The sequence below is a fragment of the Mustela lutreola genome, chromosome 9 (genome assembly GCF_030435805.1).
Source record: "Mustela lutreola isolate mMusLut2 chromosome 9, mMusLut2.pri, whole genome shotgun sequence".
Taxonomy (NCBI): Eukaryota; Metazoa; Chordata; class Mammalia; order Carnivora; family Mustelidae; genus Mustela; species Mustela lutreola.
Genome location: NC_081298.1, coordinates 13,130,184 through 13,149,847, shown reverse-complemented (window position 1 = coordinate 13,149,847; position 19,664 = coordinate 13,130,184). Strand labels below are relative to the sequence as shown.

The following is a 19,664-nucleotide window of genomic DNA, read 5'->3' as shown; positions in this document are numbered from 1 at the left end:
AAATTTATAACTGGGGCAGAAGATCAATCTACCTTGATGTAAAAAAGGAAAAGGGGGTGGTGGGGGGCAGGCAGTGGGCGGTGGGGAGGGAATGCCCCGGGACTGGAATGTAGGAAACTCTTCAGCTTGGCAGAGAGGCTTCTCCTAAAAGGAACAAAGATGGTAGAAACTTCCAGAAGGCCCCTTCTCAGTCTGGCCACTCCAATTGTCAATCTGTAACCTTTCCTCCAAGTCTATTGGTTCAAAGGCTGGAGAGAGGAGCCCCATTGGGCTGCTCTGTAAGCCAGCACTGCTGTCCCTACCTAGTCCTGCTGCAATGCAAACATCCCCCCCCACCCCACTTAGTGAAACTGGGAAATAAGCTACTTTGGAAGCAATTAACTTTTTACAGACTCATGCTTGGTGGTGGCCACAGTACCAGAGGAAAGCGGCCAGCTTGGTCCAGGGCTGGGAACTTGCTGGGACTGCACATATGAAAACAGACCTTGGCTTTGCAAACCTGTGGGAGCCATTTTAATGCAAGTTTTTAAAGGACAAATGCCTTGCCCTTAGGTTTCCTTCCAGCCCAACAAACACGCCATTATGCAAACGTTGAAGGCACCAAACCAGGAATCTTGTGATTAGATACTGCTTCTAGGGAGGCCACAAGAACCTCAATATGTAATTTCCATTTACAGCCAGGAGATAAGAACAAAGAAAATAGCTAAGTGTCTGGACTGACTTGTGTGGGGTAGTAGCACTGTTCAGTTCTAAGTACACAACATCATTAACTGCCTGCACTTCTTAACTCGAAAAGCTGGCCTGGCACGGACTTCTCTTAACTCAGAACTGGTACATTTCTCGTTATTAAATGAGCCTTTTTCCTACTGATGCTAAAAGGTGGGTGCCTGGACACTAACTTAAAGGAAAACAGATTACTGACTCCATAAAGTTGGCATAAAACAACAATTCAATGTATTTCCAGCATTTACAGTCATGCTAGATTGATCTCCAGGCTGGAAATTTATGTAGTGAACTTCTGGGCAAATTCCGAACCTAACACTAAACAAGCGTCTACTTTTTTTTCCCCACTCTTAAGTTCTAGCTACAGCATTAAGAGATCAGGGGAAGTGTAAAAAGTGAGAAATAAATCATAAGGCAAGCGTGCATACAGATGTGTGGGTCAGGCTTGGGAAGAGGCCAAATCTGTTGTGCAAGGAGTCCCAAAGCAAACCAAGTTTGGTGGTGGGTGGGATTTTACACTACAAGTACCCTAAAAGGGAGTGCTGACATCCCTGCCCCCACACACCAGCACCACTACCAGGTTCTGCCCTCACCCATGTTTCAGGCTCTGTGACACTAAGAACAAGCACTGTCGTTACATTTCACAAGCAGATCACCTACCCAGAGTTCTAGCTAACATCCACACAATCCCAATTAAAGGTCTCCAGTCAAGTCACAATGAACTGAACATTTCTCCCCTGTCTGAGGGTAAACAGGAAGTGTGATCTTCAATCCTAGCAGCAGGTTATCAGGAAAAACAGTGGATTCAAACAGTCACCTAAAATCAAGACACTATTAAAAAGCCCTTATTTGGTTCCTGCTAATGAAAGCCCCCCACACACACACCACACCACCAATTGCTGTAGCCAAGACCCTCTGTTACAAACAGACCCCAAGTGTCCGCCAAACTCTTTATACATGGTCACAGAGGAAATGGATTGCTTTACTTACCCAACAAATGTTCAAGCAACCGTCTCATTTTTCCACAGTTAAGAAGAGAGAACAGGCTGGCAGATTTGGGACTTGATCAAAAAGGAAATTTTTTTTAAACAGTTACATGGGATTATTAAACACACACACACACAACACCACAACCCAACAACTGAATATGGAATGCCGTCATGAGCCACAGATAGGATTTTATTTCCTCTGCGCTCCATCACCCAGGAGGGCAGAGGAGGATACAATGTAAAAGAGGGAAAAGAAAATGAAAACCAGGAGAAAAGATGCATTAGTTCATTGAAAATCATGCAAGAGTAGAAAGCTGAGGAATTCAAAAAAGAATCCTCACAGATTTGTTGCAGGATGTTGTCCAAGCTCCCTCCCCCTCTACACACAGCCCCCCCCCACCCCCATTCCCTACTCCAAAAACTTCCTCCAGAGCCTAGAAAACACTTTCAGAAACATTTGCTGGCTGTAGGCTGGCTTGCAGAAGAACACTCTGTATCAACAGAAGTCAGGAAAAAAGGCTGAACAATGTAGTTGGAAGTGCAGCAGCCCTACAGGGAGAGAACAGACCATGAAGACACACCATCACCCACCTAGGCCCCAGGAGCCAGGCTCTCTCCTTAGCACTGCTCTGCTGAGGGCTTGGTTCTTTTTAAAACACACGTCCTCTCTTGTCAGAACTTACTCCAGCCTTCCCAGAACCTCTTTGGAGAGGTAAACTTGCCTGCTTTGCTGTCTGCCATGAGCTCTCCTTGGAGAGGAGCCTGCTTGCTTACCTTCCATTTTCTTCCCCCAGCAGGCATGTGACACAGGAGAAGACAATAGTGCAAGGGGGGGGGTGGGGGAGAACTGCTGAGAGAGAGAGAGAGAGAACAGAGAGAGAGAGACAGAGAAAGAAAGAGAGAGAAGAGGAAGAAAAAGAAAAAGGAAAAAAAAAAAAAAAAAAGCTTCTTTTTTGGCATTCCAGGATCTAGCTTCAAACTATTCCAGAAACACCATGTCCTGGTGAAGAAAAGGTGTGCCAGGCCTTTGCTAGTTTGCAAAATCAAGCTATGGCTAATGGCTCCTTAGCCATGTGACCCAAGAAAGCAAAAAAAATTCTCTCTAAACAGTTCCAAGTTAACCTAAGTGCTGTGGGGGTGAGTGTGGCACGGCCAGCCACAGAGAAATCACACTGCTCGCCCACAATTCGGATGTCTCAGAGGGAGGGGGAGAAAAGATGGTTAAAAAGTCGAGCTTACCTCTGTGGATGCATTGTTAACACTGTGTAATGTCAATACTTATAAAACATGGAGGACAGGCTCCTAGTTCTCACAGAAAAAGGGTTTGGCACTTCGGCTTGATGATCTGGCCGCCTAATAAAAGCTCATCCCCGATTGGCTGCCCCGGCAAATCGGAGTGTAAGGCCGCCCGGGATTGGCTGAAACACTTCCTGAGCGATTATCTTTGTGAGGCTCTGGTGAGCAAGAGCCATCCTGTGCATAGAAAAAGACAGGCTAAGCTAGGCCTTTTGCTGCAAGAAAAACTTGGGAAAGGGGCCCCCAGACGCACTTCTCCCACACCCTGGCTCGATTTCCCGGCACGGGCAAACCAGTGCAGCCAGCCTGACCTGCTCCAGCAAAGCCTGAGGCCCGGATGCCACTGGGAAGGGAGTTTTTGGGGTGAGCTGAAAGGGCTCACCCTCACCTGCCCCCACAGAAGCGGCTCTTGGCTGGGAGGAAGCCTGGCCCTTTTCTAGAACAATCCAGCAGAGTGGTTCTCCCCCCCACCCCGGAAGGGGGGGAGGGGCAGGGGACGGTAGAGGGAAGCGGAGGAGTGGGGAGCCCCAGGAAAACAGCCAGCGGGGGTTAAGAAAAAGGGGTTTGAGGCAGGCCTCTGGGGAGCTGAGGGAACACAGACAGGACCGCCGAGTCCCGGAAATCGCTGCAGGGCAGCCCTGGCTTCTCAGAGCAGAGGACTCGGGCTGCTGGGGAGAAGGGGGGGAGCAGAGTGGTCAAGTTTGCATAGTCATTGTCAGAGCGCCTCCTGGAAAAGCAGGCCAGAGAGCCATTTGCCCGCGGAGAATCTAACTTCTCACCACTCCCCCCCTCACCCAGGACTCCAAGGAAAACCAAAATGGGTTCCTGCCTCCCTGCCAGGATGCCAATGGGGGCCCCCCTCTCCGTCCTTACCCTAAGAAAAGCCCAATGCGCTCCTAGCAGGCCACATGCCTAGATCTACCAACTTCCCTCCCCTCCCGGCCCCCTCCCCCACCACGGAGGCCTGCTAAACCTGTCAGTTAAACAAAAATCTGACTTCCGTATTAGTCTGCAATGCCTTCAGCTTCCTGCCTATTAACCCTCTCTCGGACTCTGGGCCTGGCTGGGAAAAACTAGGCCCTGAGATCGCAAAAAAGGCCTGTGGAAAAATACCAGCTGCAGCTCTCCCGGCAGATGCAGAAAGAGAGAGAGCGAGCGAGCCGCTGTCTCTCGCCTTTGCTTCCCAAGGAGGCGTGTACCTTCTGAATCCAGGGCACAGGCAGTGCCTCTCGGTCTGAGAAGCCATTTAAATCCAGAGGGAGAAAGAAAGATGTCAAGCCCAGCGAGGGAACAAGAACCCCCATTATTAGCCAGGCCTACACCCACAGCTTAGCCCTTCCTGCTACAATCATCCCTGTATGTATGTTCTTGGGGAACTGGGCCCTCGGTGGGCAGACAAATCCCATGAGCTTTATAAGGATTCTTGCTTAAATTTATTTCCACAGAGAACGGCTTCTTTTCGTCCCCTAAGGCAGATGGAATAGCGACTTCACACACAGACCTACTCTTGGCAGCCCCCCCACCCCCATCTCTGGCACTGCTCCCCAGTAAAATATTAACTAGGTTTTCGGAGCTACTTATAATTCCACCCATTTCAATAGTATTAGGAGGTCTTTGCCTGTTTCCTCCCGAAAGCTGCCTTTGTAGTTGGTCTATACCCTGAGAAAGAAAAGGCAAAGGCAGAAGGATCTTAAAATGTCCATGCTTGCTTGCTTGCTTTTTTTTTTCCCCCCTCAAAGACAAGGTGCTTAATTAACAAGATTTTTTTTTTTTTTTTTAACAGCAAGCTGGAACAACAGAAGCTAAACAAACACCATTCTTCAGAGGCTGGAGAAAGCTTCCAGAGGTGACGCAACCATATGCCAGGAGGTAAAACTATGGCCCAATAAAGTCTCCCCTCTCCTCCTAAAATTAGGACTCATGGGCTTTCTGGTCCCACACCGTTCGTTCCCACAAAGAAAACGTAGCGCTGATCGCCTGCTCTCCCTGCCCCCACCCCCCCCCACATGGACAACAGATGCCCACCTCGTGCACATAAATTCTTCCTGGCTGGGAATCTTCTATCAAACAAATACAAGCCAGGAACCCACACAGAACGTACTGCAGGGGCAGGGCCCAGCTTTATGAAAAGGAAGGGGATTTTGTTGCTGTTGTGTACTGGAAGAGGCCCAGATGCAGGGAGGGACACCTCCATCACCAGGCCTGACAAAGGTCCAGCAGTCAGGACAACAGGCCTGGGCCTCACTAGAAGGGAGGGGCCCCCTCTTCCTGCGGGTGGAACCGAGTACAGGGACACCAAGTCAGGGACAAGAGGTGGAGGCCGGAGCTAATCAGACGGTGCTGTGTGCTGTCCCTCCTGGCGGCGTGGGCAGCAGCCCTCCCCCACCATCCCCTAGGGAACACTGTCTACCTCTGCGGGTGCAGCTTTTGGGGGAACAGACATGTCTCTGAGTCTGTGGCAGATCTCGTGTGCCACCAGCTTCACGACCCAACGAGGAAATGAAATATGCCACTGGTGCTCGTGGTGGATTTTAACCTGGGATTAAAGCTTGTTGCATAAGCAGCTGCAGCGTCCGGCTCGCTTCCCCCACCCCCCTCTGATCACTTGATCACTTGAAATGTTTTCTGGGGCAAAGAGCAGGAAGCAGCCGACTACTCTGGCAGCTCTGCTCTGTCTGAGGAATGCTATTGGCATTCGGGTAAGTCTGAGGTTATCAGAAAGACAGCGATTGGGCTGGGGACAGAGACAAAGGTATGGTGGCAGATGGAATCCTGGGAGGGACAGGGGTTGAAAAGGAAGCCTGGGGCAGGCCTACTAAGGGCCAATCCTGTGCTTGATGGAATGTGCCTGATAGGCCAGAAATAAACCAACGTTGCCAGCCTCCATCCAGAGATCATTCCGTGGCCCTTCTCAAACACCCCCTTGCACAAAGTAGCCCCAACAGCCCCGGCATGCTTGCCCTGGGTCCAGTAGAGTGCAAAAATCATCGCTTTGCCCTGATGACTCCGTGAGGTACGGAGCATTGTTGGAGATTTGCAACCCAGCCCAGAGAGGTGACTTGAGAAGCACAAGGTCACACAGCTGGCAGGTGCCCAAGACCAGATTTCCAACCCAGTTAGGACTCCACAGCTCTAAACTCGGTACCTTCACCTTCCTCTAAGGGAAAGGACAGAAGAGAAGCCGAGCCAAGCAGAGCAGAAACAAGGCTAAAATCTACCCAAGAACAGCAGGATCTGCGTCTTCTTTGAGGAAATGGACTCCTTTGAGAATAAGTTTTAAGTACTGAAGGATGGAGCTAGGAGACCTTCAGCTCAGACTCATTTAGGGCCCAGAGAAAGCTCCTCTCTCCGTAGAAGCCTCCAGCAAGATGTTAAGCACTCTGCTATCTCTAAAATGAGGTTTTTTATATTCCTGGAAATCAGTGGTTCTCAGTTAGGGGTGGGTTAGCCGCCCCCCACCCCAGGGGATATGTGGCAATGTCTGGAAACTTGGGGGCTGTCATACTTGGGGGGGGAGAGGTGCTACTGGCATCTGGTGGATTGAGAGCAGGGAACATTGCTAAACACAGACACCCCACGACAAGGAATAATGCTGTCCAAAATGTCCACAGTGCTGAGGTAGGGAAATTAATAAGCAATGAACTAATAAAAAGATTAAAAACATGTCTCTCTTAATATTCCCAGGGGATGGAGAGAATCAGGAGACAGAATCAGGCTTACGGAAGCCAGACGGAGTGTCTCAGTGATAAAGCTGGCCTCAAAGGAGAGGAAGGGCTGACCCGGCTCCCTTCCCCAGGCAACTTACTGCCGAGGAGGCCTCGCTGAAACGGCTCTCCGCTCCCGCTGGCCTGCAGCCAGCCGAGCAGCGGGAGGAACCGCGTCGGCAAGCTGCATCCCGAAGATAGCCCGCTCCCGGACTAGCAAAATAAGCACACTCCGAGTTATCTGCCTCGAGCTAGCGAAAGGCCGCCCGTCCGTTATGTGAACCGGGCGAGACTGAGGCAGGGAAGTGTTTTAAATATCTTGTTTTGTTTTGTTATTTTTTGGCCAATTGGAACCGAGGCCGGCTTCAGGCACGGTGACAGAAGGGCTCACCTTCAGAGCATGGAACTGACCGAGTCCTGTTACAGCCACAAAGACGTAATTAGGACTTGTCCCTACCTTGGAGAAGAGGTGCCCTCCAGAAGGCTTTTTTTTTTTTTTTTTTTTTTTTTTTTAAACTTCTTCCTAGGAGGGGCTGGTTGGTCGGATCCAAAAAATGGAGGGAGGCGGAAAGGGAAGGGGGAGGGGAGGGGAGGGGTGCGGGGTACATGACCATCAGGCAGATGGCCGCGGTGTGGGTGCGGAGAGACTTAAGAGATGCAGGAAGAAAAGGACAATCAGAAGGACGAAGATTCAGGACCTCCCCTGACCTGCTCTTTTTGTCCCCAGCAATCACCGTTATGGAAAGGGGAGCACGTGTTTATTTCCTGTTTGTTTCTTTGTCCCACTAGACCAGTGGCAATGTCAGGAGACATTTTAGGCTGTCCCATCTGGAGGAAGGGGGCTGCTACTAGGATCTGGAGGGTCCTAAACACTCTACCAAACACAGGACAGCTCCCCCCCACCACCCGCTACAACAGAGAACTAGCCAGCCCTGAGTATCCCTAACGCCAAGGCTAATAAGAAAGCCTGCTGTAAACGGAAAGCTTTAGGAAGGGAGAGCCTGGTGTGAAATTCTTCACCTTTGCGCCCTACAAGTGGCAGAGCTCAATTAAACGCCACCTCCCACCTGGACAGAAGCACTCGGGTCTCCCACCTGAGCACCCGCTCCTGGTCTCCTACCTGAACAGGGCAGGGGAGTTAGACTGGGAAGAAACTGGAGTATTTACACACATGCACAGGCTGCAAGCAATCCTTTGCTAAGAAGTCAGACCTCATCCCTTCTCTGCTCAAAACCCATCAGTAGATCCCACCCAAGTGGTAAAAATGGCCCACCAGATCAGTGCCCTGCTCCTGATCGCTGACTCCACTGCGTTCTTCTCCACTCCCAGGGCTCACTCTGCTCCCTCTCCTCGCGCCACCCTGAGCCTCCTCCATCTGTTCTTCCCACCGCCTAACCATTCCCTCCCTCCTGCAGCCCTTCCCCGTTGCTCTCCAACTTCCCCTCCCCCAGACCATCTCCCCTGCTCCCCAAGCCACCTAATAAAAGACAAGCCCTGTTTCCTCCTGGGCCTACACGTATCCGCCTTCCTGCCTTCTCCTCTGCCATCACTGTCTTCCCCTCCCCGCGCCTTCCCAGATGCCTCCCCCCTGCCTCAGAGCCATCTTCTTCCATGTTAACCTTTTCTCTTTCCACATCAAGAAGCAGAACCGTGCAGTGACTGAGTGCGTCGCTGCTGGCATCAGACTCTCTGATGTCTGGGTGTGAATCTTGCTGCCGCACTAGCCAGCTGCCCCGCCTGGCTTGAGGTACAGAATTCTCTGTGCCTTGATTTCCTCATCTGTACAATGGGAACAATAATAATACCCACCCGGAAATCCACTGCATCAAGGTGGAAGGTGGTCAAGCACGAGTTGTCACACAAGACACAGTGAGCACTCATGCACTTGCTTTTACCACATCCCTCTGATGACTCTTAAAAAGGAAATTTCTGGAGGCTTCCAAGTCATTTTTCTTCCTTTTCTCAACATCAAAATTTCCAAAGGAGGGTAAGGATAAATCCCACTGGCTGGCACGCTCCAAGCTTTATGTCCAGTGCTATTCCAAGCACTTATCCTCCCAAACCTGCAAGATGGGCCCCATATAGTCACCATATATTCATCAACCCATTTCCTTGATGAGGAAGCTGAGGAACTATTAATAGTCCCCTCCCATTAAGAAAACATCTCAGGTGCCTGGATGGCTCAGTCGGTTAAGCCTTGGCCTTCAGTTCAGGTGTGATCCCGAGGTCCTGAGATCGAGCCCCACATGGGCTCCCTGCTCCACCTGGAACCTGCTTTTCCCTCTGTAGCTCCCCCTGCTTGTGCGTGTGCGCACGCGCTCGCTCTCTCTCTCTCAATCTGTGTCAAATAAATAAATAAAATCTTAAATAAATTAAATCTTTTTAAAAATCTTAAAAAGGGGCGCCTGGGTGGCTCAGTGGCTAAGCATCCATCTTCAACTCAGGTCACGATCCCAGGGTCCTGGGAGCGAGCCCCCGCATCTGGCTTGCTGCTCAGCAGGGAGCCTGCTTCCTCCTCTCTCTGCCTGCCTCTCTGCCTACTTGTGATCTCTATCTGTCAAATAAATAAATAAAACTTAAAAACAAAAAACAAAAACCCTTAACTTTATAAATAAATAAATCAGTAAACTTAATATTAGGAAAATTCTGGAAGACTATGACCTGCCAAAGAAAGATTAGTGGGGGGCCCATCCAGGCATCCCCATTGGGTCACCTGCACCTTTCATTGTTTCTGGGCTTTTTACAGCTCTGACACCGACAGAAGGCTAATACTAATGCAAAGGCTCCCATCCACAGACATGCAAATTTAGCCCCTGGAATGCAATTGATTATTGGCTTGTGGATATTGGGGGGTCTTGCTAATTTTTGCATCTATTCATCATAAGTTCATGTCAGCATTTCCTGTATGAGGACGGCTTTGACTCCATCTTTGAATTAGCTGGACGGTCATACACGTGCCCTCATTAATAATGAGTTACATAAAACACATAAAATGTGTTCATTTCATATTTGTACGCAGCTGGTTAAAATAAATTCTTTTGAACAGTAATATCTTTTAAAAGAAAAAAAAGTCCTCATTCACTTCCAAGAACCAACGTCAACAGGCTGGTTAGTCTCAGGTTCACTTTTCATCGATCTCATGCTAACAAACATCTGATGTCGAAAACGTCAGAGGTTCCAAAACACTGCCCTGCTCAGCGACTGAACCTCCAAATGCTGAAGCTTCTCTTCCTTCGGAATCTGCTCTCTCTAGGCCATCCGACTGTCTGTGTGGCCTCTAGAGCCAGCCTGTTGGGGATGGGGCAGGGGTAGGGGTCCAAGCTTCCTCCCTAAGGAACTTTAGCAAGTTATTTTGCTTTTTTTTGTGCCTCAGTTTCCAAGTCTGTGAAATGGGATTCTCGTCCCTGCATCAGACAGTGTGGGTATGATTTAACACAGGCATGGAGTACCTGCTCAAGAAATGTTGGATGATTTTGCTTTCCTTGAAACCATTTTGTCTACTGCCACAACAGATTCCAAATCTAGTATCCGGGTCTGACCTCTTCCCTGAACCCTAAATCTCGTGTCTAACTCCTGGACCCGCATTTTCTCGCTGCTGATCAAGGCAGTCTACAAAGAGGTGGGGAGCACTTCCTCTACCTGGAAGCACCAGACTTACGTCCTTTGCTCCTGCTTTCAAGGAGCTGTAGGTTGAACAGAGGAGAGGTTAAGCGCAATTAAATGAGTACATGAGAAAGAGACAAAAGAGCCAGTTGAGATAGATGCTATGAAGAAAAACAAAACAGGGTGAGGGTAGAGAGAAATGACTGGATTGGAAGTGGGGGGCGTCTGCTTTACACAGGTAAGAAGGGCTCTAGTGAGGGTGTGACATTTGAGCTAAAGGCGGTAAGAACTTTCTTGGTGGTGGGAATAGCAGGTACAAAGGCCCTGAGGCAAGCCTGAGCTTGGTAACTTGCTTATTTCTGAGACACAAAAAAAGACCACGTGTGGTGCCATGAAATGAGGTGCAGAGGAGTTGAGCGTGGAGGTAAAGTCAGGGACAAGGTCACCATTCCATCTGCAATCCTTCTACTACTCGGACTCAAAATATTCCAGAATGTTCTTTACCATCCCATACAAAGCACTTCAAAACAAACGTTGGATGCTATCAGTTTTCCTGCTGTTTCCAAGAATCCTTCAGCAATTCTCCATCACTTCATGCAACCCTGACTCCCCTCCATCAGGACCTCTTTATCTGACTCCATACTTGACTCTCCCCCCTCATGTCCCTCTATTTTTCAGTGAAGCTGGAAAGTGTGTCCCAAGTAGGACCCACCATGATTCTTCCTCCACGTGTCACTTACTGGGATAACAGCCCCCCTACAAACCCAGGTGGCACCTCCTATCCAGTGTCTTTCCTGCTTTCTCAGGCTCCTGACCTCCCACACCAGCAGAGCACATACCCCTCCCAGCCTGTGGGGGGGCTTCTCAGCATGGGGGCTGCTGGGACCTCCCACCGATCAAAGCAAACCCAACTTCTTGACTCCCTCAGCCTGACCCCTCCGCCGGGCTCCACAGTTCGGTCCCCAGAATCAATCACCCCAAAAAGCCCTCTCAGTCCCAACCATGGACCAGCCTGGGCACTGGGCCTCAGTGTTTTCTGAAGGCGACTCATCTGCTAGTCACCTAATCCCTTTGATGGGTGCCGCCATCCCATTTATAAGACTGCTCCTGCCTGTCCCTAGCAGCTCCCAATCCTTCACCATAGAAATGTCTGGGAATTCTGCCCTGGTTCCCAGGAGTACATGTTCTAGCCCCCCCAGGGAATCACAGTTAAGTCAAGGCTTTGAATCCTGTTCTAACTGGTCTCCTGCCAGAGGGATCCGGTAACAAGACATCACCTGCCTGTTCAAAGCCTTCCATGGGCCACCCTATTCATGATACAGCCGAAAGATGAAAACAACCCCATTGTCCATCAGTGGATAAATGGATCAACCAATGGCTAAGTATTCCGCGCAAGGGAACACTATTATTCAGCCTTAGAAAGGAATGAAACACTGACACAGAAGAACATGAATGCACCTTGAAATCATGATGCTTTGTCTAGGAAGACAGACAACAAAAGCCACATATCTAGGATTCCATTTCTATGAAATGCCCAGAATAGACAACCAGGATAGGCAAATCCATAGAGATATAGAGACGTAAGGCAGAAGGTTACCAGCACCTGGGGAGACGGAGGGATGAGGAGTGACTGCTTAATGGGTACTAAGATTTGGGGGTACCTGGGTGGCTCAGCCGGTTAAGTGTCTCCCTTCAGCTCAGGTCATGATCTGAATGTCCTGGGGTCCAGCCCCGTGTTGGGGTGTTGCGCTGCATGGTGTTCCGTATTCAGAGGGGTGTCTGCCTGTCCCTCTCCCTCTGCCCTCCCCCTGCTCCTGCAAGCTTGCGTGAATAAATGAATAAATAAAATGTTCTAAAAAGAATGGGTAGAGATTTCCCTTCTGGGGTGATGAGGAAGCTCTGGGTCAAGTCAGCAGCGGCTGTAGACACTGTGAAAGTACTTGACGCCACTGGCCTGTATACCTTAAGGTGGTTCAAATGGCAAATTTTCTATCATTTATATTTTATCACAGCTTTAAAATACCTGCCAGGGCCTTCCCAACTCACTTAGGATAAAATCCCAAATCCTCCGCCCGCCCTCCCTCAACTCCCACCCATTCCACACCCTCCCCCACTCCACTCCAGCCACCTGTCTGCCACCTTGCTGTTTTCCAATGCAACTACTACTTTATTGGGAGGGGGGTCCCTCTTTTGACCTTGAACTTGCATTTGGATCTCGGTCTTGAGTCGTTCCTGTTAGGTTATGAGCTCCGGGAGTATAGAACTGTGTCTTACAGGGGCGCCTAGGTGGCTCAGTGGGTTAAGGCCTCTGCCTTCCGCTCAGGTCATGATCCCAGCGTCCTGGGATCGAGCCCCACATCGGGCTCTCTGCTCAGCAGGGAGCCTGCTTCCTCCTCTCTCTCTCTGCTTACTTGTAATCTCTGTCTGTCAAATAAATAAATAAAAATCTTTAAAAAAAAAAAAAAAAAAAAGAAAAGAACTGTGTCTTACAGATCATGGGTCCCCTTCGGCAGCACCGTGACTATTAAGGGAACTCAGTGCTTAACGAATGACTAACAAAACGGCGGCTCCATTCTGCATGGTTACATCCACTTTCTAGCATCATGCCTTCATACCTTCCCATTTTCTTTTCTTTTTCTTTTAAGTAAACCCTACCCCCAACATGGGGGTCAAGATCAAGATTGAGAGTTGCATGCCCACTACTAGGCTAGCCAGGCACCCCTATACCTTTGCATTTTAAATCACCACCTTTCAATCCCTGCTCAAAACCCTCCAAAGGCTTCCCATGACTTCAGAACAGGAGTCCATGAACTCCAGCCTTCGGGCCACATCACCTGCCCAACCACCTGTTACCTTCTGGCCCTCAAGCTAAAAATGGGTTCTCACATTTTAAAATGGTCCAAAAAAGGGACCCAGGCTGGCTCAGTTGGTGAAGCATGTAAATCTTGACCTTGGGGATGGAGGACAGTTCAAGCCCCCACATTGGGTGTAGAGACTACTTAAAAATAAAACATTTAGGGGCACCTGGGTGGCTCAGTTGGTTAAGCCTCTGCCTTGGGCTCCAGCAGCAATCTCAGGGTCCTGGGATAGAGCTCCACATATGGCTCCCTGCACAGTGGGGAGTCTGCTTCTTCCTCTCCCTCTGTCCCTCCCCCTGCTCATTCTCTCTCTCTCAAATGAATAAATAAAATCTTTTTCTTAAAAATGAATAAAATAAAATCTCTTTAAAAATGGTTTTAGATGGGGCGCCTGGGTGGCTCAGTGGGTTAAGCCTCTGCCTTCGGCTCGGGTCATGATCTCAGAGTTGTGGGATCGAGTCCGGCATCGGGCTCTCTGCTTGGCAGGGAGCCTGCTTCCTCCTCTCTCTCTCTCTCTCTCTCTCTCTCTCTCTCTCCTCTCTCTCTTTCTGTGCCTACTTGTGATCTCTGTCAAATAAATAAAATATTTTTTTAAAAAATGGTTTTAGAGGGGCACCTGGGTGGCTCAGTGGGCTAAAGCCTCTGCCTTCAGCTCAGGTCATGATCTTGGGGTCCTGGGATCGAGCCCCGCATCGAGCTCCCTGAACAGGGAGCCTGCTTCTTCATCTCTCTCTCTCTCTGCCTGCCTCTCTGCCTTTTTGTGATCTCTGTCTGTCAAATAAATAAAATTTTGAAATCTTAAAAAACAAGCAAATAAATAAATAAATAAAAATTTAAAACTAATAATAAAAAAAATGGTTTAAGAGGGGCATCTGGGTGGCTCAGTGTGTTAAATCCTCTGCCTTCGGCTCAGGTCATGATCTTGGGGTCCTGGGATCGAGCCCCGCATCGGGCTCTCTACACAGTGGGGACCCTGCTTCCCCCTCTCTCTGCCTTGCCTCTCTGCCTACTTGCGATCTCTGTCAAATAAATAAATAAAATCTTATAAAAAATGGTTGAAAAAATCATAAAAGTAATTTGGAGCATGCATAAATTAATGAACTCCAAATTTTGTAGTGTCCGTAAGTCAAGTTTTCCAGGCACACCAGCACAGGTGTTCATTTATTTGTTATCTAGGGCTACACTCCAGTAACAAGGCCAGGTCAAATAGTTGCAACAGAGACCAGACATGGCCCTCAAAGCCTACACGACTATGGTCCTTTACAGAAACCCTTTGCAATCTCACTTTCAGAAGAAAATGCTTTCTCAGAACCTGGCCTGCAGAGTGCTGTGGGGGCCGGTTCCTGCTCTCCTGCCCTCCAAGATGCATCACAGGTGACCCACACCCTCCAGCTCTGCTGGCCTCCTTCCTTAGCTCCTCCCCCAACCTCCCCCACCACTTTGTTTCCAGGCTTATTCCTACCTCAGGTCCTGAGCACAGGCTGTCTCCTCCACCTGGACCGAATTAGATCGCATGGTGGCTTCCCCTCATTACTCAGGTATCATTGCAAAGGTCACCTCTTCTGAGGGGCCTTTCCTGACTACCCATCAGATACCGAATCCTGTCTGTTTCCTGGGACATCAGCCTGTTACTGACTTCCTAGGACTTAGCACAATATGTAAGCACCTTATTCCTTTGTTGACTGTGTGTCTGTGTACAGAGGCAGGGACTTTGTGTACCCATTCACCAGTACTCCCTGGGCCAGCACAGGCCTGGGGCATAGTAGTTGCTCAATAAGTATTTGTTCACAGACTCTTTTTCTTCTTCCACAAAGCAGTTTCTATAACAGATCTTCCATAGATCGGCTCTGGCCCTAATTCCCTAATTTGGCTTTGGCCCTTCTTGCTGAATCTATCAGGTAGAATCGTAGTCATAATTTTGTATATGAATTTATTTATTTTTAAGATTTTTATTTATTTGACAGACAGTGAGAGAGGGAATACAAGCAGGGGGGGTGGGAGAGGGAAAAGCAGGCTTCCCGCTGAGCAGGGAGCCCGATGTGGGGGTCAATCCTAGGAGTCTGGGTGGGTTCGTGACCTGAGCCAAAGGCTGATGCTTAACCGACTGAGCCACCCAGGTGTCCTTTGTACATGAATTTAAAAGGTTAAATACCAGTAATTTCAACATATTTCAATATGTAGAAATATAAATAAGCTAATTCTCCCCTTCAATTGTTCCCAGCACTCCAGCCACCTTGACCTACCTTAGGGTTCTCAAAATGTGCCAGTTGTCTCCTGCCAACTAGAACATACCCCTTACGGACCTTTGCACATGCCCTTTCTGCTTTGGATCCTGGACCCAATGTCACCTCCTCTCCGAGGCCCCCTAGGATCACATCCTCTCACAAAAGTGGTTTCCTGTTCTTCCCAGCACTTAGCACATTCTGAAACTCAGCGCTGCATTTGCTTTTCAGGGAAGCTTGTCGTTTTCATATTCCCTGGCATGACCCCAGACTCTAAAGCAGGCCTGGCACTGGGGAGTCTCATCAATGTCTGTTCACTGGAGTGAATGTAATTCCTCGGGCTTCTGTACATACTTTTTTCTTTTTTTTTTTTTAAGATTTTATCTACTTATTTGTCGGTGGGTGGGGAGCACAAGTAGGAGGAGCGGCTGTAGAGGGAGAAGTAGGCTCCCCACCGAGTCCCGATGTGGGACTAGATCCCAGGACCCTGGGATCATGACCTGACCCGAAGGCAGAGGTTCAACCTTTTGGAGCCACCGAGGTGTCCCTGTGCATGCCTTTTAAATAGTCTGCTTAAAACTGGGTACCAAACATAAACTTGCTAAGTGACTGGAGTGACTTATATGGGCTTCAACTTCCTCCTACAGCCACCCCTGCCTCCACCAACCTCATTGTCATGACGACACCATCAGCATCAGCACCAGCACCAGCATCTCGGCCTCAGAAGAGGGGCGGGCGCCAGCGGGGGCCTTTGTGCGCCCGGCATTGTTCTGAGCACACTTCCTGTATTAATTAACTGAATCGTCCCGACAGCTCTACGAACCAGCTGTTCCTGCCCTCATTTTGCAGATGAGGAAACCGAAGCACAGAAAGATGAGGTCATCTGCTCATCTGGAAAAGCAACATGTTCGCAAGAAAAATGAAGTCCAAGCCCTCTCGGCCTCTAACATCCCAAGAACCTACTACCATTACAGAGATGGGGACCGAAACAGGCTGAAACTCCAAGGCAATCAGGGATTGATATAGCCACAACGACAACAACAAAAACACACCAGAGACAAAGAATCTCAGACACAGGGCAGTCTGACCCAAACCCAACTCCCAGGAGCTCTTGGGCCACCAAGCTCCCTCCCAGGCACTTCCCGTGCAGTTCTGAAGCCCCAGACTTGAATGTCACGCTTGACCTCTCCCTCTCCCACCTCCCAGCCCAGAGCTCTGTGGGATCTACCTGAGCTGTTTGAATCGCCGACTCCGGCCGCGTAGCTCCATCCTGCAGAGCAGCGGGCCGGCTCCAGAGCCACCATTATCTGTTATCTGGGCAGGAAGGGAACAGCCTCCCACCAGCCCCCGGGCTCCAGGCGGATCCCATCCCCCACCCTGAGCGGCCAGAGTGATCTTTTGAAATTTCAATTTGGGCCAGGACACACCCCCCTCCCCACCCCCACCTCTAAACCCCTTCAAAGGTTTCCCATTGTTCTCAGGCCAAAGTCTCAAATTCTTCACTAAGCTTTCCCGGGCCTGCGGGATTCCCTTCTGCTGCTTGCTCTCTGGGCTCCCAGTGCTTGGAATGATCTGAGGCCAGGCTGGCTGGGTTCAAATCCTTACACTTCCATTCTTTCACTGTGTGACCTTGTGCAAGTAACTTAACCTCTCTGAGCCTTTACAATGTGGGTAACGCCTCCCAGAGGGTCATCAGAACTAAATTAGTTCCTGTAGCAAAAAGGTTATTTAGCGTTGTTTGGCACTACTTGGTGATCACTGTTGTTATCAGGTAACTCCTACTCATCCTTCAAAACCCAATACAAAATTAATGTCTTCAGGGTAGGCTTTGTGGACCCGTTTCCCAATAAATCAGACACAGTCACCCTACTGTATGTTTCCCTCATGGTGCCTATGGCAATCGTGGTTTAATACCTACTACATGTTTAATAACTGGGTACAAATTCCCTGATTGGTTTCTTATTTAGTGTCTGTTTTGCCCAATTCTGTATCTGTCCTGCACATAGCAGGTGCTCAAAAGTAATTTGGTGAATGTTGAGCAGGAAATGGCCACATGAGTCAACTCCAAGGATGACCAGATCTCTAATTCTCAAGTAAAAGCATGAGCAAAGTCCAGTTCTAATGAGGACGTCAGAACCCTGGAGCCTGATGGGGGGCCCGGGTTACAAAAGGAAGCGACAGGGGCGCCTGGGTGGCTCAGTGGGTTAAGCCTCTGCCTTCCGCTCGGGTTGTGATCCCAGGGTGCTGGGATCGAGCCCCAGGCGGGCTCTCTGCTCAGCGGGGAGCCTGCTTCCCTTCCTCTCTCTCTGCCTGCCTCTCTGCCTGCTTGTGATCTCTCTCTCTCTGTCAAATAAATAAATAAATAAATATCTTTTAAAAAAAATACAGGATGCTCATGTTTAAAGTTGAATTTCAAATAAATGCACAGTTTTTCTAGTCTAAGTATATCCCATGTTTCATTGGGCACTCCTGACCCTCTGGTCCCATCACACTCTGCCAGCAGTGTGTGCACTCAACTAACTTTCTGTTTTGGAGTCCTGAGCCTCGTGGAAGGACCACTCAACCCTCTCGGTCTGTTTCTGCCTCTGGGCAAGGGACTGAATAGCACTAGCCACTTAAGGTCAGTTAAAGACTGCAGCTCTCTCCCACTCCATTTTTCTGGACACCATCTCTAAGGCCCTCACCACAAACCCGTGTGAGTTATGCAGCAAGGATGGCTGAATGCGTTTTACAGAGGCAGAAAACTGAGGACCATTGGTTCAAGGAAGGGCCAGTAAGCCAAGTCCCCAGTCTTCAGGATTCTCCTACTGAAAGCCCTTCTTGACTCTCTATTAGATGTGACTATGCAGTAAACTGGAAGCTACAGAAGGGCAGAGACTTGTCTTTGGGTTTGGGGATCGACCCCCTGCCCAGAGGCCAGCACAGCACCTGGTCCTTATTAGGCGCTACATAAATGTTTATAGAACCAATGAATACAAACCCACCAGAGTCTCCATGACGTGGTAAGAGGGTGAAGCTCTTGTGTGCTCTTCCCGTCTCCCTTTCTCTCTCTCTCTCTCCATGTGCTGGGTCTTGAGCCCAGATCTGCCTTCCTGTGCTCTCTCCATGGTACCAACTAAAAGGGGGGGGGCACAGGGGAAGGAATGGTTAAGCTTAAATGGGTCCAAAATGAAGCAAAACAACAAAATGTAGCTTCAAAAAGCAAGAAACACGACCTTGGAATGTCAAAACAGCCATGCTGGTTGTTTTCTCGCTGGGAAGAAGGGACCTTGAGAACTTAATTCACCACAGTTGTTTTCAGCAGTCATTAAACACCTGCCATACCCTACCATTTGCTGGCAAATCGCCCTGAAACAGTAAGGGAATAAATGAATTCCCAGGAGAAAAGGAGTTTCTAGGGTATCTGGGGAGATGTGTGGAATCCAACCCGGAGAACCCTGTGAGAACACAGAGCTACAGGACGGACTTACTGAATAACGCTCCGGAGAATCAGCCACTGGATAAACAAGAGCACCCCCTGTTCCTGTTCCTAATGGCCCCCACCTGGACTTGAAGTCCGACATGAACGCCGGGGTCTGACTCAGGCAATTATTTTCTATTTCCCACCAATGTTTTCTTTTTTCAGTGCTAGGGATGAGATGGTTGAGGGTTTGAGACCTGTTTCATTGGGAGTCATGCTCCTTGTAATTAACCAGAAGCGACTTGGAGGCATTTTCATTAGGTTCTTACCTTTGGGGCACTTCCCCTGTGACCAGTGCCAGCCTGGTCACGGGATCTCAGCCTGACCAGGGGACGTTTCTCCATGGACTTCCGCTACCGACGTGCTCATCTGAAGAGATCCTTGAGCTTCTCTGGGAGGCTTTATCTGGAGATGCCCAGCCCCACCCCGCAGTCACCCTCTATGACATCACGCTGCTGTCCCGAGCACGGAGGTTATCAGCAATCACACCACATGTTCCTCTTGTTTATTGACTTGTTGGCTCTGGGTCTCCCCAATGAGGCCCTCAGCACCACCGAGACCAGATGCTGTCTGACCAGTTCACTCTGGAACCCCAGCCCCACAGCCAGCGATGGGGCTAAGCCTGGGGACAGGATAAATAATAGCAATAATCCTGACTGCTGGCTGACTGCGGACCAGCCTTTCGATTTTTTCATCTGTTAAGCCACTGAACCCTCACAGCGTTGTGAGGCCGGCATCTTGATCCCAATGCTTTGCACTGGCAGTTCCCTCTGCCTGGAATGCCCTTCCTGCAGATGTCCACAGGCCTC

At 49.4% G+C, this 19,664-nt stretch overlaps 1 protein-coding gene and 1 long non-coding RNA gene across 17 annotated transcripts in view; one reads left to right on the top strand and one right to left on the bottom strand.

Annotated features, from left to right (window-relative positions):
- Positions 1 to 19,234, bottom strand: part of ZMYND8 (zinc finger MYND-type containing 8) — a 139,848-nt gene extending 120,614 nt beyond the window's left edge. For 4 of the 16 annotated variants that reach the window (XM_059132931.1, XM_059132930.1, XM_059132935.1 and 1 more), the window contains exons 1-2: positions 19,125 to 19,233; positions 18,380 to 18,510 (exon numbers count right to left, since the gene is read on the bottom strand). In XM_059132931.1, coding sequence (XP_058988914.1) covers positions 18,380 to 18,510; positions 19,125 to 19,199 — 206 coding nt within the window. In that variant the 5' untranslated portion in view covers positions 19,200 to 19,233. Of the gene's footprint in view, positions 1 to 1,713; positions 2,041 to 2,303; positions 2,463 to 2,951; positions 3,186 to 3,881; positions 3,921 to 18,379; positions 18,511 to 19,124 lie in introns of those variants that run through there. The other 12 variants (XM_059132928.1, XM_059132947.1, XM_059132929.1 and 9 more) reach the window with 9 other exon arrangements.
- LOC131807515 (uncharacterized) lies at positions 3,228 to 9,712 on the top strand. The gene is made up of 3 exons (XR_009344519.1): positions 3,228 to 4,364; positions 4,792 to 4,877; positions 6,693 to 9,712. It is a non-coding gene; the product is annotated as an uncharacterized LOC131807515 (long non-coding RNA).
- Positions 19,235 to 19,664: the final 430 nt, after the last annotated feature.